Below are 23,101 nucleotides of genomic sequence, written 5' to 3'. Positions count from 1 at the left end.
AGCCGGGGGCATGGAGCCAGGGGCAGGCCTGAAGCAGAAGTAATTTTAAGATTATTGACACATTGTTCCATCTTCAGGAGTTCCATTGGTTGGCAATCTGAGGACTAGACTGCTTGCACTTCATGTACTAGAAGCTGTGTTACCTGCTTGTGAATCTGGTGTTGAAGATGACCAAATGGCTCAGGTCTCTATAAGCTTTTACACCTGTCTCTTCAAAAAGTCTCTTAAAGTTATAAATGTTTCATAGGTTTGTTCAAAATCCAAATCAAGTGAGGCTCAGTGTAGTTATTTTTTAATCTAAGAGCACTAAATATCTTGATGTTTATACCTATGAAGCAAAGTAAAACAATATAATGTTACTGTTGTCCTCATGTTGGAGTTAAAATGATCTGAATTCTGTCCCAATGCCCCAGGTTGTTGAACGATTGTTCTCACTTCTGTCGGACTGCATGTGGGAGACTCCGATAGCCCAGGCCAAACATGCAATTCAAATAAAGGAGAAAGAGCAAGAAATGAAGCTCCAGGTAACAATGCTTGTACTTTGACTCATGTCTGAATGCAGCTGAATTACATTTACCACAAATATTTTGTCCTATTTCTGGTAGAAGCAAGGAGAGTCTGAGGATGAAGATGAGAATCTTCCCATCCAGGAAGTGTCCTTTGATCCTGAGAAAGCTCAGTGCTGCATAGTGGAGAATGGGCAGATTCTAACTCATGGAAGTGGAGGCAAAGGATATGGTTTAGCATCCACTGGAGTTACTTCTGGGTGTTACCAGTGGAAGGTAGGTTGCATAAATGGGAATTTCTTACCTTCTCTCACATTGTTTTGGAAAAGTGCTGTGATTTATTAACAGCAGCTGCCTGTGCTTTTCGCTTATGACAAGATTCTTGAGTAAATTGCAGTGTTGCATTTATTGTTGGACTCCATGATCTTAAGGATCTTGTTCAACTTAAATAATTCTGTGATTTTCAATCCAAAGGGAAGAGTTTGTGGCTGCTTTGAGTGCTGGAATTTTGAGTATTTCAACACACCCTGGAGACTCTGAATGCGTGGTGTGTATTTCTAGTGGTAATGGTACTTGTCCCTAAGGTCCATAGTCAGCATGCATGTGCAGTTTTGCAAAACCTACCTACTGAATTATGTAGATTTAGGATTTTCTTTTTGTAGAAAAGCATTTCACAAAGACACATCGGCCTGACTACAAGAACAGTGTTTAATACATCATTTGGAGTGATTTTTTTAATGGTTTTACCATATAAACTTACTATTTTTCTTATTAAAAGCTTCTGTGAAAAACAGTTAAGAGTAGACATACATATGTATAAGGAAGATTTTCATTTCTTTGTTGTGTAAAAGTCTATATTCCTGATTTTTTTTTTTCCCCCGTGTGTGTGTTTTGCCTGCTAGTTCTACATTGTGAAGGAGAACCGAGGCAATGAAGGCACTTGTGTGGGAGTGTCTCGCTGGCCAGTGCATGACTTCAACCATCGCACTACCTCAGATATGTGGCTCTACAGAGCCTACAGTGGCAACCTCTATCACAATGGAGAGCAGACTTTGACTCTGTCAAGCTTTACCCAAGGAGATTTCATCACATGTGTGTTAGATATGGAAGCAAGAACTATTTCCTTTGGTAAAAATGGAGAGGTATTTAACATCAGTTGGTTTTTTGGTGGTTTTTTTGTAATGGTAATATGGCATGGATAAGCATTAGAGTTAAAAGGTGGCAGTTTCAGAACTTAGAAGATTTATAATACAGACATAACTTCTTTATGTTTCATGTTTTTGCTTGTTGAGGTGTTCTAAGATTGAAGGAGTTTTGTTCTATTTCTTCACTAGGAGCCAAAACTAGCTTTTGAAGATGTAGATGCAGCTGAGTTATACCCTTGTGTTATGTTCTATAGCAGTAACCCAGGAGAGAAGGTAACTTAAATGTTTGTCTGTGTAGGCATATTGGTTTTGGCTGGGATAAAGTCAGTATTTACCATAGCAGCCTGTATGGTGCTGCTTTGAATTACTGACCAAAACAGTGTTGGTCATACACAGTGTTTTAACTACTGTAATCTATTGTAAATTTAAGATGTATTTTATTGCTTAGAATAAATTTAAAGACTTAGTGTTCTACACAAAAATTCTATTCCCCAGAAACCAAGGAGAATGTGGTATTAGGATTTCTAGATAGTCTTGTGTGAGAAACCGTGAAATACGTAATTTTGGCATCGTTGAATCTGAAGGATGGAGGTTTTGCTCAGTGTTAAGGTGGATTTCCTAGGGGTTCCAGGGGGAAAAAAAAAGACAATGCTAGTAACTATTTCTATTCAGCAGGAGACTCCTGTATTTATAAGAGCTTATTCGGGTATGTTGATTAGATAACTTGTAAATTGTTCTCTTCAAACACTTAGGTGAAGATCTGTGATATGCAGATGCGTGGGACACCAAGAGATTTGCTGCCTGGTGACCCCATCTGCAGTCCTGTTGCTGCAGTGCTGGCAGAAGCCACGATCCAGCTCATTCGCATCCTGCATCGCACAGACCACTGGACACACTGCATTAATAAAAAAATGATGGAAAGACTGAATAAAATCAAAACATGTCTTAAGGAAGCAGGTCAAAAACTGAAGAAAAGTCGCTCTGTTCAAAGCCGAGAAGAGAACGAGGTGAGAGAGGAGAAAGAAAATAAAGAGGAGGAGAAAAGCAAACACAGCCGACATGGCCTGGCAGAGCTTTCAGAGCTGCAGCTGAAGATGCTCTGTGTGGAGGTGTGGCCTGTTCTAGCAGTCATTGGTGGAGTGGATGCTGGGCTCAGAGTTGGAGGTCGATGTGTCCACAAGCAAACAGGCCGTCATGCCACCCTGCTGGGAGTGGTGAAGGAGGGCAGTACCTCTGCCAAGGTCCAGTGGGATGAAGCAGAGATTACAATCAGGTATGCCCATTTCCTATGCTTTTCACAGTCTAGTAGTAGTGGTTTCTGGCTGGAAATCTTCAGAGGTAACATATACTTTATATTAGAGCCATGTTGATCAATTACTTTAAGTTTAGACTTCAGTTGTATTGAAATTAATGCTGCCTTGAAGTAGTGTTCATTCATTTTCCCATCTGCCTTAAAGAGCTCAAGGCTGGAAGGAGATGCTCCTTTTTCCACCTGTCTTGCAGACGTGCATTCAGAGGGAAAGCACCTGGAAGGAAACTGAAATGAAGCTTCTCTGAGCTTCTTGCTGCTCTCATAGGAATTGCCTGTGTTTTTGTGTGGAAAAGAGTTGATTAACTTAATTTCTTGAACTCCTTCTGCCTATAGCTGAGGTAGTTGAGCAGTGATTTTTTTTTTTTTTTTTTCCCCTACCAGTTACAATTATGTTCTGAAATAGCCAAGGTCACTTTACACTTAAGCTGTTGCAGCATTATGTCTGTTTTGTCTTTGCAAAGGCTGTTGTCACTTTGACTAAATATACTGAAGTGCAATTGATTTAGTTCCAGATACAAATTCTTTCAAGTATGCCCATGTGACAGTATAGCCTTAAAGTAAGAGTGCCCTTAAAACAATTCAAAGCTTTATTTGAGTGAAGTGGAACAGCACTTGAACATAGGCAAGCTTTTGGTAAAGCATTTAATTAGGTTCATTTTATACCTTCTTAATTAAAACCAGCCTAAAGCTTGCTTTTATTTTTAGGTATACCTTTACGTTGTAAGATGTGAAAACTTTTTGGGATAATAAAAGGAAGATTTAAAAGTAATTTATTTGCTGGATATATGGAAAATACAGGTGTATGGAAATACAGGCTGGTGAATTTTTGTCCTGTTTCAAGTGAAAATTAGTCAAGTGTAACAGTCCTAGATAGTACCAGCAAATATCACTGAGTATAGATGGACAGATACATAAATGTGTGTGTTAGGTTTTCTGACCCGTGTTTTTTAAAGGTCACTGTCCTCGCCAGGTGATCTGTCCTGACACACCAGAGACAGAATTGTCCTGAGATACTCAGTAGTGTGCTCCTGGTGATGAGTAGCTGAGGTCAATCAAAGCTTTTCCTTAATGTTTAAAAAGTTTTCTTTATAAGCTTTTAAACCTGTTCAGATTCAGGTATGATGATAATATTTACCTTAAGGTAATTTTTCTTAGTAAAAGTCTGTTACATATTTCTAGTAAATAGTATATCCAGAGGCTGTGTCAGCACAGAATGGATAGCTTCTGTGGGGCTTCTGCATTTCAGTGTTTGTTGTTGAAAACCTGTGTATGCTTTGTTGCATTTGCTTTGAAACCGTATCTCCCCGTTTTCTGATCATAACCTCATTTTCCCCTATTTGCATTTAATTTTTAGAATTGGTTTGTTTTATTAAATATATTTTACATCTTATTTGCCTACATTATTTCCTGTACTTTCCTCCTGTCTCTCCCTCACTTGCTTTTTCCTGTGTCATTCTGATCTTTATTAAAGCTTCCCAACTTTTTGGTCGCCTAGTGATACTCCATTGTATAATCTGGAGCCCTGTGAACCACTGCCTTTTGATGTTGCAAGATTTCGTGGGCTGACAGCTACTGTGTTGCTGGACCTTACCTATCTGACTGGCATTCATGAAGATACAGGAAAGCAAAGCACCAAGAGACACGAGAAAAAACACAGACATGAATCTGAAGATAAAGGGGAGATGGACCAGAAAATGGAGGGTGATGTTGGATCAGATACACGATTAGGCCAAAGTGCTGATGATAACAAAGGACATGGTGCTACAACCTCTAAGTCGGAAAATGAAATTGTTTCCTTTTCTTTAGAACCATCAACACTAGCTATGGAATCCCAACACCAACCTGCTGAGGGAAGAAAAAAGAATCATGAACACACTCCAAGAAGTCACGATATAGTGCAGTCAGAAATTCGAGCTGTACAGCTGTCTTACCTTTACCTTGGTGCTATGAAGTCACTTAGTGTTCTTCTTAGTTGTAGTAAGTATGCTGAGCTGCTGTTAATACCCAAAGTACTGGCAGAAAATGGTCACAACTCTGACTGTGCTAGTTCCCCAGTGGTTCACGAGGACGTGGAGATGCGAGCTGCGCTGCAGTTCCTGATGCGGCACATGGTGAAACGGGCGGTCATGCGCTCGCCCATCAAGAGAGCGCTGGGGCTGGCGGACCTGGAGCGGGCACAAGCCATGATCTACAAATTAGTGGTTCATGGGCTGCTGGAGGACCAGTTTGGTGGCAGACTTAAACAAGGTACCTTTTCAAAATTAGTATAAAATTACTAGTAACGATGATAATACAATTAACATAGTCTTGTCATTTTGTAGTTGTTATAATTCAGGGGAATCTTAATCGGACAGAGAAATTTAGCAAAGCTCTGTTTACTGTTTTAAAGATATTATACTGACATTTTGCCTTTTTTCTAATTCCTTATTCTAATAAAAAGTGAATGCATATCAATCAGAAATTAAAGGTTTTAGTATGTCTCTAATACTTCTGAAAACGAGCAGTACTGTATATACTTCTCAGGAGGATTTGCACTTCTAAACCAACAAACAAAAGCCGTAAAAATGCCACTCATACAGCTGAGTTAAAAATAGCTTTATAGTTAATCATCTCTATTTCTATATCTAAGACCTCTTCCCCTTTTGCCTGTTTTGAGAGTAATCGTAGCTGTTACAACCATAAATCTGAATATCATAAAGTCTGGCATAAGTAAGTGGTTTGTTTGCTATTTACCTTGTATCGCTGTGAGAACAGCAAGAGCTCCTGATGTGATTTCTGTACACAAGTCCATGAGTTAGTGGCAGATTTTGCACACCCCTTTCTTTCTCTGGGGTGTATTCTAAATAATGGTAGTTGGTTTTGAAAGTTAAAAGTTTAGCCATGGTTACTATTTTGATCTACACAATTATATGAATGTTGCTGTAACGTCCTTTTTTCTCTTGCAGAAGTGGAGCAACAAGTAGAAGAAGGCGACCAGTCTCAGCAAGCCCAAACACCAGTTACAACCAGCCCTTCTGCTTCTAGCACAACGTCTTTCATGAGCAGCTCTCTGGAGGATACCACCACTGCTACTACTCCAGTAACTGATACAGAAACAGTTCCAGCTTCAGAATCACCTGGTGTTATGCCTCTCAGTCTCCTGAGGTAAAATACCCTATCAGCATATATGATTCTGCGGGTGTAGGGAGCCAGGTGTCTGGTTTATATAGAATACATGTCTTTAGCTGCCTAAGCCTTTGGAAATGCTGTCAAGACCTGCCTCTGCAGAGGACACAGTTTAATGGTACTTTGCCTTGCAGGTTTTCAGTTTTTTATTTGAAAGCTGTTAAGCTTTTGCTATACACTGTATCTAAATGCAATACCTGTATTCTTTAAGGAGAAAATTCTCTCCTCAAGTTGTCCTTCAGTTTTCATGTTTATTTGGTACATGAGTTTAAATTATAGATCTCTGAGTTCAGAGTTTAAATTATAAATCTCTGAAATTCTAGATTTTTCATGAATGTTCATTTGGTTCTCAAACTAGAATAGATCTTAGTTGGTAGGTAACATCCTGTAAGCTAAGATGTTGTTTCAGCTTACCCTTACATACTGAAATGGAAGATAAACTACTGAATTTGCAGAGGCAATTTGTGTTGTTAAAGGAAATCTGCTTTACTTCTCATAGAATCCTTTTCTACGTTTATTAATTCTCAGATGTTTTGCAGATATAATCTGATAAGAGCCAGAACAATGTCTTCCTACTAGGACAGTGAAAATCAAATACTCACCTGATTTGTTAGTCAGCCTGAGTTCTGAACACACCATGGAAATGGGAAAAATGTTTATTTATCTTTTATCTCTTAGGACAGCTCCTGGTCTGTGAGGGGTTTTTTTATGTGCGTGCTTAGAACTTAACTGTACAGATAAAGTTGGTAGGAATGAGCTGTTGCCTCAATGTATGTGTTGAGTCTTACCCTTACAAAACGCAATTGCATAAAGTAGGATTTGCCAAGTGCACTCTAATTTGATGTATTTCTTCTGTCAGACCTTCCTCAGCATAGTTCTGTTTAATATCAGCGTGCATTGTTCTTTTTTCAAGGCAAATGTTCTCCAGTTATCCTACTACAACTGTACTTCCAGCACGACGTGCTCAGACTCCCCCAATATCTTCTTTGCCAACCTCTCCTTCCGATGAAGTTGGAAGGAGACAGAGTTTGACTTCTCCAGATTCCCAGTCTGCAAGGCCTGCCAATCGCACAGGTAAACTTGTCAGTGTAATAGAAATGGGGACAAGTTAGGAAAGTCACAGGAGTTATGGGGCTGTGTTTTAAGGGATGGAAACCCAACACAATTTCTTTTTAAGGCAGACTAAGATGCAAAGCATTGTTGAAAACCTTTTAGTGACTTATCTTAGGACAAAAGAATATGGATTATTAGCTGTAGGCTTTATCAAGCAAATGACATGAGTTTTTAAAAGCTGTGGATTGGATTACGAACTGCATGTATAAAACAATAATGAAGTATAATTCATAATTACTTCAAAACGTTCATCTGATTTGAGCTTGTTTCCTTGATTGTGTGCTGCTGCTAAGTGCACTAATTTTCTAGCTTTTGTTAGATCACATACCACAGAGAAAACAGGAATTGATGTATTTTATGGTACATGCACCAGTACTTTTTATTCTTGCCTTTACATCTGTGTTATTAGTTGGGGGGTTTAGTGGTTCATGTGTTGCATAGCAACTGATGTGCTCAGTTTCACATCTCATTTTTTTTTTCTTTTTGATTTAATTATGAGATGACGTACTTCTAGTCACGATAGTGTCTTTACAACAGTGTTTGTTTGATAGTACATTTTTGCCTTCACTGATGAGACATCACTTTTATGGCAAGTCATAAAAGTTTTCTGTAGAAACTGTGGGTTTGGGGCAGTAACTGACTTCTTCAGAGTCCCTTGAATGACTCTCTGCACAGCCATCATACAGCCATCATCCACAAAGAGATTTTTCAGATACCTTCCCAGTTTAGCTGAGGTCTCTTTCTGTACCGTAAGAGGAATATATAGTGATCTCACCATTTGGGAATCTTCAATGATTTGGACAAGGATAACTTTATCTAGACTACATAAATATAGATCAAATAGATAATTTAATACAGTTAAAAATGAAAACAATAGAAATTGCTTAAATAGTTCTTTGCATATTATCAGTATCCTACTTGATCAAAAGGTCAACAATCTGTGTTTCAAAGGAGAATGAATACCATCTGGTTTTGTTACAGAAAGTATCTTACCTTGTGGAATGTAGTTGAGAGAAAAGTTGAGAGCAATTATTCCCTTAGTTGAAGCTGATATATCAAAGTAAGGTTTAATGAAGTAACACTAGAGAAAGACTTATGTGCTTTACATTTATCATTTTCTGTCTCTTAAGCTTTGTCTGATCCAAGCAGCCGACTTTCAACATCCCCTCCTCCTCCAGCCATTGCTGTTCCCTTGCTAGAAATGGGGTTCTCCCTCAGGCAAATTGCAAAAGCTATGGAAGCTACAGGTAATCTATAGCTATAATAACAGTTTAACTGAAAAACTGGATACACGTGAAACACTTGTTTTCCAATAGAATATGTAATTTTTAAGTTCTATAACCATTTCTGTGGAAAAATTGATTGCTTTTTTTGTAACCATAAGTGCTAAAATACAGTTCCAAAGTGTGGTTTTCCTGCTTTCAGGTGCCAGAGGAGAAGCAGATGCACAGAATATCACAGTGCTGGCTATGTGGATGATTGAGCACCCTGGAAATGAAGATGATGAGGAGCCCCAGTCAGAGGGGACTGCAGAATCACGGCATGGGACAATCGTCTCTGGAAGTGGTGGGAAATCTGGTGATCATTGCTATTTGCAGTCTCCAGGTGATATCCCTTCTGCTGATGCCACTGAAATGGAGGAAGGCTTTAGTGAGAGGTGAGATAATTATCTTGTAATTGATTGTAATGTGTTCCTGAAACTGGAAATCTCACTAATTCATAGTTGCTGACAGAGTGCTACTTTGTAATGCAGCTTTAGAATTTTGTTACAGCATGAGTAGAAGGAAAGATGTAATTGAATTAGCTGTACATGGTGCATTTATTTTCCAGTACTATTTGTGTGCAGAACTGGGGAAGAATGTAACTGAGCATGTTTTCTTCACTACAAAAAAAAGAAAAGAATGAAAAAATTGAGGGCTTATAGTTGCATTTTAACTAAAAGACGTAGTAATAAAGCAAAATTCCATTAAATTCATGTTTTGGCAAATTCATGTGTAAGGCCAAAGGCAAATGGACTCAGCCAGCAACAACAGAGATGTTGATTTTATTTCTTTGAAAGAGGAGAAAAAACTAATTCAAGCTGAATTAACCTAGTATAAAATGAGTGCTCTGCAAAGTTTCTGCCATGCTTAGGCACTCTGGAAGATCAAATAGGTGTTGACATGGCTGCACCTAATTTGTTTGAAGTAAATCTCACAGTCTAAAAGACAGTATATATGTGCTCATTGAAACTGAAGATTCTTGAATTCCAAATTCTTTTTTTTTCTTCCATTAAAGAAAGGAAAAAATGCTAATAAATATGACGTAGTTACTGTATGCAGTTGTTTAAAACTTGGTTTGATTCACCTGTAAATTACAAATCCTTGTAGCCCTGATAATATGGATCATGTGGATAATGCAGCTGCAGCAAGTGGACCTCCCTCTCGAAGTCGGTCGGCTGTCACACGCAGACACAAATTTGATTTAGCTGCCCGAACGTTGCTGGCACGTGCTGGTAAGGGACTGAAAGAATTCCAAGGGCTTTCCTTATCCAGGAAAGAATAGGAGCGGGGCTGGGACTTAACATGACATCTAGAAAACTCCTTCTCATATATGTGCCAACATATATTTAAGAGTTTTATGTAGTTATAAGTAGATTGTTTAGCAGAAGAGTTGAAAACAAAAAGGAAATTGAAAGTACAGCCATCTTTCTGCCATGGAAAATAAAAGCCCTGCTTTCCTTTTTCTCTCTTTTCCTACCTTGAGCGGGATTGTATCGCTCAGTGCAGGCCCACAGGAACCAGAGCCGCAGGGAAGGGATCTCCTTGCAGCAAGATCCAGGGACACTGTATGACTTCAACTTGGATGAGGAGTTGGAGATTGACCTTGATGATGAAGCAATGGAAGCTATGTTTGGGCAAGACCTGGCTAGTGATAATGATATTCTGGGAATGTGGATCCCAGAGGTACTGGATTGGCCTACCTGGGTGTGTGTGACTGCAGCGGGGGCTGCTTTAACTTACTGCTTTCTGCATGCTTATATTTTTAAATTTAAAGTAGCATGTGTATGCTTATAGCCTGTTTGAAAATATCTTACTAAGTGCCAGCAATGCTTAAAATCATCTTGTATTCCATAGCATCACTTTCAGATTAAAAATAGTGATTTCTTGTGCTTCTTGCTCTGCACTTCCACATGTATGTAGTTTTTCTTCTCCCTTCCCTGAAAGATGAGAACAGAACCTGTATAGTTGTTCTGATGATACCAATTAGAAATCAAGTAGGTGTCCCAGGTGGCTTAGCTGTGTGAGATAACGAGCACAGTTGTAAATGTTTCTTCTACTGCTACTACTAATAGTAGTTGATCTGTAGCAACATAATTTGCACTTAAATCAGTTTTTCTTAATTTAATTGTGCCATGTATTTCATTCTCTGGGAAGGATGTGGTGACAGTCCTCACTGAATTGTTGTATAGAGCACTAAAAATCTATTTGGTGGTGGAAAACAAATATAATAACAGTGGTTTGTTAATCTTTGGATTATCTGTGTCAAATTAGACAATCAACCCAAAAGACTCAGCTTTTCATCTCCTAATTATGATGTTACCTGGCTTTGATATGGAAGCAAGTTTCAGGATGCATATTGAATTTTTCGGAGCACTCATTTCACTTAAACATCTCAATGAAATTACTGACTTTGGACAGGAATGTAATTATGAAAAACTAACTTCATATTGAGATAAAACCTTGGTATTTATTGACACAAATGGTAATTGTTGTTCTCAGTAAATGTAAAATCTGATTGTCTGAAACCGAAAAGGATCCTTTTCCTTTGTTATATCTGGTTTCAGACAAGTTCTGAGGAGAACCAGATAAAGAAAGTGTTGAATGTGACAGGGTTACGAATGAAAAGTTATACTGTCAAGAATTTTGAGTCAATCTAAAATAAAATAGGAAATTATCTCCTCTGAAACTTTACTTCCAAATATTTTTCCTGTTCTGAGGTGGTCATCATTATGTCATAAATTGTATGTTTCTGCTTTGCTTTTGTACAAGTCAACCATATAAATATCACTCAGTGATAGAAATGTGCAGGGACATCCACCTAAGAATATTGGCATGTTTTATATCTAAGGTGCAGACACTTATTCTGTACAAATAATTTGTGAAAATCTTACTGTGCAGCACGTTTGTGAATCTGAGGACAGAGAAGAAGTAGTGGTTTGTGAGCTGTGTGAATCCAGCGTGGTCAGCTTCAACCAGCATATGAAGAGGAACCACCCTGGCTGCGGCCGCAGCGCCAATCGCCAGGGCTACCGCAGCAACGGCTCCTACGTGGACGGCTGGTTTGGGGGGGAGTGTGGCAGTGGAAATCCCTACTACTTACTGTGTGGCATGTGCAGAGAGAAATACCTAGCCCTGAAGAGTAAATCTAAAACATCAACCTCTGAAAGGTACAGAAATATAAGACAGTGGATAAAGAAAGGAAACGAAACATGTTTACCAGCCATCATCATTTTAAGAATTTGATTTAAGAAATAAGAATTCCTAGCACGGTTTTCTGATACTTAAAATCGTTCTCTGTATTCAAAAAATGCATATTTAGAAAAAAAAAAAAGGTTGACTTGATATTTCTGGTTTTTAAGTTAAAAACAAGGAATAATTTCTTGGGATGTTGCCTACTACCTAGTGACTTTTGAAAACTCTCTATCAATTTTGTCTGACAGTTCCAGTATTTTCTTATGGACTTCTACACATTAGTACTGCAAAGTGCTTGTGTCTCCACACACACTTTCGGAAGCCGTCTTACCTGTTTCTCTTTCCTCTGTTACTAGACATTTCTAGAATCATTCGTAAATACATGTAGACCTAACAGTAAAGTTAGACTAAATAGGGAACCAAATTTAAAATTATGTGTATTTACAAAATATTAGAGCTGCTCAGTAATTTTCTTTGTTATTTTTTCATACAGGTACAAAGGCCAGGCTCCTGATCTAATAGGTAAACAAGACAGTGTCTATGAAGGTATGTTTTTAAGTTGCATGGGGTTTTGTTTTTTCTAAAAGGTACTTTCATGCAAATAAACCTGAAGATGTATTTTAAAATCTCTTCCAGTTAGATACAATATTTTAGTTTTGGGGATTTTTTTAGTTCAAATCAGAAAAAAAAAATCAGTGACTTCTTTCCCCTGTCTTTCGTGTAAGCAGCTGAAATGGCAAATACCTAGCTTGGGGTGATAAGGTGTTGTGAGGAGATGTTACATCCAGAGCTGCACATACTAAATTTTATGTTCAAATATCTTTCTTCAGCTGCCTTTGCAGGAGAAATAAATTAGTGTAAGTTGGTGTCCCAAAACACTGCCATTACTCTTGTTCTTAATTTTTCTTCCTTTGTCCGAGCTGAGAGTGTCCTGAGGGTGGCTTTCACTTTAAACAGATTATTTCTGGTGTCTGTAGCAAACCTGTCTTGGGTGATTCTTTGATTCTGGTCCTTTCTGTAGTTCCTGTGATCACAACTGAGTGATTTACCACATTTGTCTATTTGAGACAATGTGAGTGCTACAGTACTTAGGGCAAGTCTGTCTGCTGTAGATCAAAGGTGTTCTGATTCTACTGTGTGTGGAGGGAGACAGAGCAGGAGAGATCAGTAAATGTAAGCTGACTTGTGTGTAAATGGTTGGCAAGTGAAGGAAGTGCCTCACTGAATTGCAGTTAAAGTGGTTTTCTTTGTTGTTTGGGGTTTTTTTATTCCCTGGGAAGGAAAAGCAAGCCTGGGTGTTCAGTTATAATTCATGAACTAATGCATGCTTTTTTGATAAATAAGAAGACCAGAAATTTTCTAACATCTGTCTTTACTATTCAGTCCTTTGGAATATGCACTTGTTACCATGATTTAAAGTACAACTGTATGTCAGCACTTTTCACTATATTCCAGGTGTTGGAGCTGTCTTGTGCTGTATGTGATGACCTCTAATGTCTGTGTTTTTAAAGAACAGCTAGTTTGGTACTTCAGAGAATCTTCCTTAAAGCTGCAGTGTAAAGATCAATTTGAATAGAGAGGGGCAAGAACAGGATTTGGTTTTTCTGATTTACTTTGTTGTGCCTATGTCAACATCAGATGAGTTTTTAATGCCTACTGTGCTGCAGATTACAGTACACATTTCATATCTTGTACTGTTCTTTTAATTAATTGAAATTATTTAATATTTGAGCTTTTGTAACCAAGCCTAATTATATTTCTCCAATTCTAGAAGACTGGGACATGTTAGATGTGGACGAAGATGAAAAGCTGACAGGAGAAGAGGAGTTTGAATTACTGGCTGGGCCTCTTGGGTTAAATGATCGACGCATTGTGCCCGAACCCGTTCAGTTCCCTGACAGTGACCCTCTGGGTGCTTCAGTTGCAATGGTGACAGCCACCAACAGTATGGAAGAAACATTGATGCAAATAGGTACATTTAAAATGCATTTCATTTAAAGAAATAATGATAATAACAATAGCAGTAGCAACAACAGTAACGATACATGATAATGATATCACCACCTCCTCTACTTTGGTGTGGTTTTTCTAGGGCCAAGCCAGGAACATTGTGACAGTGTTTTCTGCCTCCCACCATGAGGAAGTGAAGATTGGCTCTAAATTGTCCTTTTGTTACAGGAAAATTAGAGAGAGGAGTGTGAGGCATTATGAATTGGCAGAAGGCTTGAATTTTGCCAATAAAACTTACTACTGTAGTCAAACAATAGATGCCAGTAACATAATTTGCAGAACTCAATGAATGGGTTTTTTAAGTTGGGACTTAAAAATAGTCCCTTCTGATGGAAAAGGGAATCAGAGGAACTAAAATTAACTTGAGTATGTCAGGTTGTGTTCATGTCTCTTTGAAAATAAGGAATAATTAATTCATGGAGTGTATTTCAGGAGTGTATTTTTGTCTCAGTCATTATCATTGTAGTTTTGTATGTATGAAATACTGAAAAATGAATGAGTAATTTAGGCCAGCTTTGCTTCTGTGCTTATTACTGTATGATAATGTTTTGTTTTTTCTTTAAACACTAATGCAAATCATCATTATTTCCAAGGCTGTCATGGCTCAATAGAAAAAAGTTCTTCTGGCAGGATAACCTTAGGAGAACAAGCAGCTGCCCTGGTAAATCCACACGACCGTGTCATGGCTCTCAGAAGAGTGACAGCTGCTGCGCAAGTGCTCCTGGCAAGAACAATGGTTATGAGAGCTCTCTCACTTCTGTCTGTCAGGTTTGTGGCATCCTTGGCAACAGTTCCACTTTTCCTTTTGTAGCCAGTTACCCAGTTCTGTTTTAGAAGGATGCAGTTTTAAACTCATTGGGGAAGCAATTCTCATTTCTGTACTTACATAATACTGCGAAGAGAAAAATTGTTCATCGATTTTGGTTTTTTGAGCTTTTATATCTGTTTCCACAGTGGTTCCAGTTGTAGCCTGGCAGCTGGCCTTGAATCCTTGGGATTAACAGACATCCGCACGTTGGTTCGTTTGATGTGCCTGGCGGCAGCGGGGAGAGCAGGCCTGTCCACGAGCCCATCCACGGTGTCCAGCTCGACAGAGAGATCCAGGGGCATCCACAGCAAAACCAGCAAGCCCATCTCTTGCCTTGCCTACCTGAGCACTGCTGTTGGCTGCTTGGCATCAAACACTCCCAGTGCTGCAAAGCTGCTGGTGCAGTTATGTACACAGGTAGGACTTCAGTACTTACTTGAGACTACTTTGATTATTTGTGCTTTCACCTTCTCAACTGGGGTGAGACTGCCCTCAGTTTGAGGATCCTCCTTAGAGTCCTTGTTCATGGCTTTGCACCAGGGGTATGTTTGACTGTTGGTAAAAATCAAGTAACTGTATGTGTCTTTGCTGAGTACTCTCTTCAAGTGGGGAAAATGGATGTGCTTTTTGTGTTCATAGGGTTTTTCTGTTAAGGTTTTGGTTTTTTAATTGAGTCAATTTTATGTAGAGCACAGGGAAAAAAAAAAAGGAAAAGCTGTAACACTACGCACAATTTATGCAACTAAAAATATTTATAAATTTGATAGTTCTGTTTGTTCTGATTATTTATCATCAATTATTTCTTTTTAGAATTTGATTTCTGCAGCAACTGGTGTGAACTTGACAACAGTTGATGATCCAATTCAGAGAAAATTTTTGCCAAGTTTTTTAAGAGGAATTGCAGAAGAAAACAAACTTGTCACATCTCCAAATTTTGTGGTTACTCAAGCACTTGTAGCATTGTTGGCAGACAAAGGGGCCAAACTGAGGCCAAACTATGATAAAGCTGAAATTGAAAAGAAAGGTATGATACAACTTTGTTTTTAAATATTATTCACTAGATCTTCAGTTCCTCATTTATATATAAGGGAGAGACTTGCTAGAATAATGTACAAAGCGATACACTCTTAAAGATGTACAAAACCTGTTTTGATCAAAGGAATGTTACAGTTTATGACACACATTTTACTTAAAAATACGGTCTTATTCCATAATTGTATCTTTTACCACTTTAAAATATAGTCTGAGCATGCATTCAAAGCCATAGAGCTGAAACATCGAGCCTTGTTGTGCCTCCTGATGAAATTAAGGAGGCTAACAGCTGATTGCTGCTCCCCAAGTGCAGTCGTGTGTCTGAGGCAGAAATTTGTGCTGCCTCTGCTTCCAGGGAGCCACAGAGCAACAGCTGTGCCTTCCCCCAGGCTATTGCTGTGATGGAGAGAGAAGGATAGGGCAGTGACAGTGGCAGGTCTCTGTCAGAGGAGGTTTTTCCTGTTCAGAAGGCACTCAGTCTTTGACCAACCATTTTCCATATGGTGGAAATAAGGCTATTTATAATTCTATTCTTAAGGTTCTTTTTGTGAAAATTGAACTGGGGTTATTTTGCTATTAGTATCAGAAGAGTGTTTTTACTATAGTTCACATGATTGCAACGTTGTGCTAAGATGCTTGTTAATCTCTTTCTGGAAATGCTGGCTATTGCTGTGTTCCTGTAACTCTGTGTGGTACTCATCTAGGCATCGTCTCACTGTTTTGTCTAAGCAGGTTTAATTGCCCATTTGTATGCCCATCCTTCCTATGATCCCTCTGCTGTAGGCCCTCTGGAGCTGGCTAACGCGCTGGCCGCGTGCTGCCTGTCGTCGCGCCTGTCATCGCAGCACCGGCAGTGGGCGGCGCAGCAGCTCGTGCGCACGCTGGCCGCGCACGACCGCGACAACCAGAGCGTGCCACAGACCCTTGCCGACATGGGTGGAGACCTGCGCAAGTGCTCTTTCATCAAGCTCGAGGCTCACCAGAACAGGGTAAGCGTGAACCGCCCAGGGCCACGTCCACTGTGATGCTCTCCTTGGCAGAGGAAAATAGTATTGTTTTAAAAATACACTGACTGAAATGATTTTCCACATCATTTTTGAGATGAATTCCCTCAAAATTCTTTGGAGATTAAGTTATTGCTTGATTTAAGTTATTGCACCTCTGATGCACAAAAATGTTTAGTTTCTTTGAGGCTTCAGTTAAAGGGGTCAGGAAAGTGTTCTTATGGTATATAAAGTCAACAGGATCACTCTGAATAATTCTTAGATCTTAATTTGCATTAATTTTTCTGTCATAGTAGTTAACATTTTTGTGCAGTATTCTGTGCACTAGCAGCCTCTGGAGCATGGGGCTGTATGAAGCATGGCATCCTTATCAAGCCTGCTTAATTGCAGTAAATAATGCTATAAAAGTAGAAAAATAAATCTAGGTTGGTTGTTACAGTGTATTTCAATACTTGTCTCATTGGTTAGTGTTTGCTTAATATTAGTGAGTTTTAAATTCCAGTTTTTCCATTATTATTTTGGTATTTGTAGGTCATGACATGTGTTTGGTGCAATAAAAAGGGACTTTTGGCAACAAGTGGAAATGATGGCACCATCAGAGTGTGGAACGTGACAAAGAAGCAATATTCCTTGCAACAGACCTGTGTGCTCAACAAGCTGTAAGTTGGTTCTTTACAGCTGCCAGATATTTAGTTTAAGCTGTAATTGTGCAAGATACTGCAGGGTTGGCTGTTCTCATTATCTCCTGCACTTAAAATCTCTCACTTGTTTTCTGTCACTGTTTATGGCGTGCAAAATAAATTAAATAGCTTAAAACTGAACTTAAATATCAGCCTGGTTAGAGTCTCTTTATAGAGATCATGTCAATGCTGTTTAAAAGCATCCTTAATTAATTGATGTAACCCTGGGTTCCTACAGACATGGGTAAAATAATAGGACTGTCATATAGCAGAAAAAGGAATATCAATATCCCTTCAGTGGGTTTCAGTGGACAGCTCCAACATATAACATGATCATTGCAAGTGTGGTCATTTGAGTCAAGTGTGAAAAAAGAATTTTGGCTTCTGAGATACAAGAACTAAATGTAATTCTTCATGAGTGTCTTGGAAGTACTTTTTTTTCATTTGGGTGTGTCCAAAAAAGAAGAAAGCAAAAGGAAAGATTGAAATCTAATTCTTTAGTGTAGTATAGGTGAGTTGAACTTGGAAGAATGAAGAAGCAATAGTGAACTACAAGGTTGTTTTGTGACAATTTCTTAGTGGTTGGCTTAGTTCTTGTTTGCTTGCTGATGTTAGATGTGGCCTTAAAAGGAATAACCAGAATACTATAACAGTATTATAAGCCTTCATTGTTCCGGTACTGCAAGCAGTAAAAAATGTGGCTGTTGTGTATGATCTTAAGGGCAATTAAAGGTATCTGTGACCCTGTTACAGTTAGCCAAAGCAGACTTCAAAATTGAATCTTAGAACAGTGTAACAACATTGTGTAACAGGAGGAAGAGTTTAAAGTAGATTTGATAGCAAGATGTCCCTCTTTTATTTCTTATCCGAGCTGTTGTTTCATTTCATGACTTCCCAGAAAAGTTTGCCTTCGCTGAAGATGTCAAATCTGAGAAATAAGTAGGTAAAGGTAAAGAGTTTCTATTTGAAACCTAATTTGAAATATCTTGGAAATAAGTAGTATCTCATTCTGTAACTTAAAGTGGTTTTAGGGGGAATGTCATTCTATGAGCAGAAAAATGTATTATGTAAATCTGCTGCGATGGCAAGACTTCAGGTTCTAGCTCATATATTTTATGAGTTCTAGGTTTTACTGTCTGCTTAAAGGCAATGCCCTCTTAATTTATCTTAATATTCTGTTTCAGAGAAGGTGATTCTGAAGAAAGTCTGGGGTCACCCAGTGACCTTAGTTTATCTCTTGTCTGTTGGAGCATCAGTGGCAAGTACCTGGCTGGAGCTACAGAAAAGATGGTGAACATCTGGCAAGTCAATGGTACGTTCTGAACTGCCTGTGGGCACTTCCTGGTACAGTGTATTCCTAGGGGAGCTGCCAGGTCACTGCATGTTTGTTTACCCCAGTGTTTAACTGCCCAGTTTAAATGCTTAGCATCTCCCACAGTGTCTTGTGAACCTGTTTAAGTAGAGCAAGGCACTAACCCCAAGTGGATGTGTGATACGCACCTTTGAGAGGAAGACTTTTAAACCCTGTAATTGGTAATCTTGGAAGCTTCATTGTGTTGCTTTGCACTTATGAAAGTCACCAGTTACCCTGTGGTAATAGACAATCCCTAAGAAAAGTATAAATTTACTGGGTACTGAAGAATTCAGCTTCCTTCCATAACAAAACTGTCTAACTTGAATGATAATTGAGATTTGTTACCTAGATTTTGTCTGCATAAGTTAGTGAACCGCCGAGTTGTATTCTTTTAACTTAGGTGAATTTGTAGTATGTCCTAGGTCTAAATAAGATCTCTTGATTTTCTTTCCCATGGAAAGTGTTATTGTTTTCTTTTCTTTATGAAGATGAAGTAGTTTTAAAAGACTTTTTGATCTCCTAGGAGGAAAAGGCTTATTAGATCTTCAGCCTCACTGGGTATCTGCCCTAGCCTGGCCAGAAGAAGGGCCAGCTGCAGCATGGACAGGGGATGCTCCAGAATTATTGTTAATTGGGCGCATGGATGGATCTCTGGCACTTATTGAAGTCCTGGATATTTCAGCTATGCACCGGGTGGAACTGGAACACTGCTACAGAAAGGATGGTAAGAGACTGGATCAGTATTTGAAATTGAAAGTGTGAACACACTTGGCACTTTTTATTAAGGAAGTATATAATCATTTTTGGTTATTGTTCATGGGATATGATTTCTGGTTCATGGGAGGAGAAGAGTCTATGGGATCTCTGTCTGCACCCTGATGCCCTCACAGCAGAGGCAAACAGTTTGTAGTAACCTGGTAAAAATCCTGCCATTCCTTGCCATTGTGGACAATCAGTAGAGATCCCCTGTAGTGTCTGCTCTGTCTGCATATAGCACGTAGTCAGTGTCATTTGAATTCCTGAATGATTGCCATTTTTCCTTTATAGTTCCAGTCCCAGAGGACATCAAGTAGCACATCTTTGATGGTATTTGTGTGGGTATTGCTTCTTCAGTAAGCCTGCAGTGGTTTTTTTGGCAGAATCAAGTGAAGCAGTATCTACTTGCTAAGGAAGGCAAGTTGTTTTCAGAGCATTTTTCAGAAGCCTCTCTCGGATACATGAGATGCATGTATAGTATTCAGTCTACCTTTTTTCTTTGCCCTGGTATAGTTGTTTTCACTGTGCCAGGAATATAAATTCCATTTTTTTAATAAAAAGAAGACTTGAGAAAAGTATTACAGAACAATCTCAACAGCTGTTGTTAGTGACACTGAGTTTTATCTTTACCATATAAATTCAAGAAAATTTTCAGACCAAAAGTATGTTAAGTGACATTGGTGGTGGGGGACATTGTTATGCACTTCACAGTTTAGACAACTGCACTGCAAAAACCTCTTCGGCAGGAACGAAGTTCAGTTTAGTTTAATAAATGTTTGTGTTGTCTGTTCATGCAGTGTCTGTCACATGCCTGGCCTGGTTCAATGGAGACAGAGCATTTGCTGTTGGCTATTCAGATGGAAAATTGCTTATAGGAACAAAGGAACCAACTGAGAAAGGAGGAGTCATTCTCATCGATGCGCATAAGGTAGAGCTGGTCTTTTTAAAACTAACGTTGAATTTTTGTAGGTAAAATCTGTTTAAGCTGTTCTCTCTATTTGAAAGCTATTTATAAAGACAAGTGCAGATTATTTTAAAAACTCACACCTATTGCTGATACATATATTAACATAATGTATTTTGAAGGACCAGTGTACCAAATGTAAAAAAAAGGAATGATGAACCTAATACCCTATTTACTATCAGAGTCTGTGAAGTGTGTACTTACAGTGACAGAAGTGAATTAAGCACACAGCTGTGCACTGACTGCACTTAAAAGACTTAATTGTTTTACTTGGTAAAAGTACTCATAATAAATTTTAATTTTGATCATGTCACATGTTTTAGTTCAGCTTCCTGGGCAAAGCAAAAGGTGTTTTTCTAAATAGGCAGTTGCAGAGGTTTAGCATCTCCGCTTCGCCATTATGTACTAATGAGTCATGAATAGTCCATGAATTATTTGTTAGGCTGAGAGGAGAATTCCTCAAATGTAGGTGTAGTGAGAGCATCTTGAATGCTTCCAAGAGCTGCTCTGAGTGTGTGAAGCAGGGCGATCCCAGAAGGGAGCACACTGTGGTAATAAATCTGTACCTGTCTTCTTACTAGGGGCTAACCTCCTTTCCTACCTCAGACTCAAAGCTACATCTGGGGGAAAAATAATCAAGAAAAGATTTGCAGTGAAAAGAAAACATCTTTTTCTGTGCTTTCCATATATTTTCTTTCAGCAAACTTTTTAAAGTCTTTTTAATTTGATAGTTCTGAAATGTATCACTATGACTTTATTATTGCAATTCACTATCTGTAATTTATATGAGAAAATATTTTTGTTACTAGTAATTAAAAGTTACATTAGCTCTGAGAGTTAACTTTCCTCCTCCCTGCTGTGTCACTTCATACCAGCGTTTCATTTTTTTAAATCCAACAGGATATGGTTGTTAGTATGAAGTGGGATCCAACTGGTAAGATTCTCCTGACCTGTGCCAAAGAGGAAACAGTGAAGCTCTGGGGCTGTCTGGGAGGATGCTGGAGGCGCCTGCATTCACTGTCCCACCCAGCTCTGGTGAATGGCATTGCCTGGTGTGCTCTGCCAGGGAAGGGACCCAAGGCCCAGCTTTTGTTAGCTACGTAAGTCGTTTTTTTGTTGTTATTTCTGTAGTTCTTTTGTAGGTCTTTTCTACCAGTCTGTAGTGTCCAGAACAAAGAAACGGGTTTGGTATTTTTTAAGTAACATTCCTTCAGTAAGTCAGTTGCCATGAGATTTGTGAAGTTCCAGGATTCAGATTAAAAAAATGAGCCTGGTTGTGTTACCAGCTGTTTTCTCCATGACCTGTGGGTGCTGGTTCTGTTTGAGATTTTTTTTTTTTTTTGCTTCATCCAAATATTTTTTCTGAGAATATGTTGTTAGTAGAAATGGAAAAGCTACAGGGTGTGAGGAAAAAATAGCATTTACCCATTGGGAACAGGCCTTTCTACTTTAGATTGACTGATGCACTATAGTTTTTTATGGAAAGGTGCTGAAGACTACTGATATTAGAAGTTAATACCAGACCACTGATATTTTGTTAGTCAATATCTTTATTTTGTTTTTCTAATTTCTCCTGACTTGCTTTAGGGGATGCCACAATGGTTTGGTGTGTGTCTGGACTGTTCCCCAGGACATAGTAATCACATTGAAGTCCAGCTCAGCTTGCTCAGAAGGATGGTGGGAGCAAGAAACAAGTGCTAAGGTAAAAGGACGAAACTTGGTGTGTAAGAAATTCTCTGCTCATTGTGAAGTTGAGAGAGGAGAAGAATCTGAGGGAATTACTTGATTCTCAGCATTTCCTGAGAGTAGAAGTTTGTTTTAAAAAGTTTACATTGCATTTGTGTATGTGTAAGCATTTTCAGAATAGGAAATTGAAAATTTTATTTGGCTAAAGATTATATTTTGATGTGTTTTCTTTCTTTCAAAAAAATTGATCAATTTATCCTAAAATTTAGTAAGAATTCAAAGTTATTTGTAGATAAAGAGTCAAGATTAATTTCACCTTCATAAATTGTAATGTAGTCTTTGATGTTAATGGCATTTTGTAATGGGAGGAAAGCTGATAATGTGATCAAGATATCTATAAAATATAGTCATAATACTGGGGTTTTTAAATTATTTAGTGGAACTTCCCCATCTCTGTGGATGATCAGTTTTTATTGCAGAATACAGATGCTGTCATGCTACTCCCTGTCCTGAAAGTAGTCCAGTGTCCCATAAGTGTGCACTTGTTTGCAGGATGGATGCAGGAAAGCAGTGGAAGTGAAGTGTGTGTTCCAGCTGAGAGGACACATCACTCCTGTCCGCACTGTTGCTTTCAGTCCTGATGGGCTGGCATTGGTGTCTGGGGGACTTGGTGGCCTCATGAATATCTGGTCTTTACGGGTAAGATCATCTTTGGTGTGGCTTGATTCTCATTTTTAGTAAGAGTATCTGAAATGGTCATGGTATCAGACCAACTTCCACCTCACCACGTGATAGATACGTTAGAGAAAGCAGGTGTAAAATAATGTTCTAACATTGTAAATAATAAAATATAAATTGAAATTGTACTTAACATTGAAGTACTTCATAGTTATGGTTTAGTATTGATTGATTCTGTACGTTTGGTCATGTTAGGCTTTGCAGAACCAGCCGCTTTCTTAGTAGGAACAATATTCTCTTATATTGAGGGCTCTGAAGAGTCACATAAAATGGATTATTAAACACTTCTAAATCCTTAGTTATATTATCTCCTTAATGTTGAGCTTCCTTCTTGGACCAGGGTAAAAGAGCAGAGGAGGCTGCTGTTCTGCTAA

General features: G+C 38.6%; 1 protein-coding gene across 10 annotated transcripts in view; it reads left to right on the top strand.

Moving 5' to 3' along the window:
- HERC1 (HECT and RLD domain containing E3 ubiquitin protein ligase family member 1) overlaps positions 1–23,101 on the top strand; it is a 101,855-nt gene that overhangs the window by 65,429 nt on the left and 13,325 nt on the right. For 4 of the 10 annotated variants that reach the window (XM_048317525.1, XM_048317531.1, XM_048317526.1 and 1 more), the window contains exons 32-58: positions 78–184; positions 414–524; positions 606–782; positions 1,409–1,648; positions 1,841–1,924; positions 2,404–2,924; positions 4,435–5,210; positions 5,909–6,107; positions 7,042–7,202; positions 8,372–8,488; positions 8,667–8,898; positions 9,611–9,735; positions 9,987–10,207; positions 11,402–11,670; positions 12,189–12,241; positions 13,467–13,667; positions 14,299–14,473; positions 14,660–14,930; positions 15,324–15,537; positions 16,278–16,534; positions 17,081–17,208; positions 18,414–18,541; positions 19,107–19,307; positions 20,137–20,267; positions 21,204–21,403; positions 21,891–22,005; positions 22,542–22,688. In XM_048317525.1, coding sequence (XP_048173482.1) covers positions 78–184; positions 414–524; positions 606–782; positions 1,409–1,648; positions 1,841–1,924; positions 2,404–2,924; positions 4,435–5,210; positions 5,909–6,107; positions 7,042–7,202; positions 8,372–8,488; positions 8,667–8,898; positions 9,611–9,735; positions 9,987–10,207; positions 11,402–11,670; positions 12,189–12,241; positions 13,467–13,667; positions 14,299–14,473; positions 14,660–14,930; positions 15,324–15,537; positions 16,278–16,534; positions 17,081–17,208; positions 18,414–18,541; positions 19,107–19,307; positions 20,137–20,267; positions 21,204–21,403; positions 21,891–22,005; positions 22,542–22,688 — 5,561 coding nt within the window. The remainder of the gene's footprint in view (positions 1–77; positions 185–413; positions 525–605; positions 783–1,408; positions 1,649–1,840; positions 1,925–2,403; positions 2,925–4,434; positions 5,211–5,908; positions 6,108–7,041; positions 7,203–8,371; positions 8,489–8,666; positions 8,899–9,610; positions 9,736–9,986; positions 10,208–11,401; positions 11,671–12,188; positions 12,242–13,466; positions 13,668–14,298; positions 14,474–14,659; positions 14,931–15,323; positions 15,538–16,277; positions 16,535–17,080; positions 17,209–18,413; positions 18,542–19,106; positions 19,308–20,136; positions 20,268–21,203; positions 21,404–21,890; positions 22,006–22,541; positions 22,689–23,101) is intronic. The other 6 variants (XM_048317534.1, XM_048317532.1, XM_048317527.1 and 3 more) reach the window with 5 other exon arrangements.

Source organism: Corvus hawaiiensis, chromosome 13 (assembly GCF_020740725.1).
Source record: "Corvus hawaiiensis isolate bCorHaw1 chromosome 13, bCorHaw1.pri.cur, whole genome shotgun sequence".
Taxonomy (NCBI): Eukaryota; Metazoa; Chordata; class Aves; order Passeriformes; family Corvidae; genus Corvus; species Corvus hawaiiensis.
This window is presented reverse-complemented; position numbering and strand designations above follow the sequence as displayed.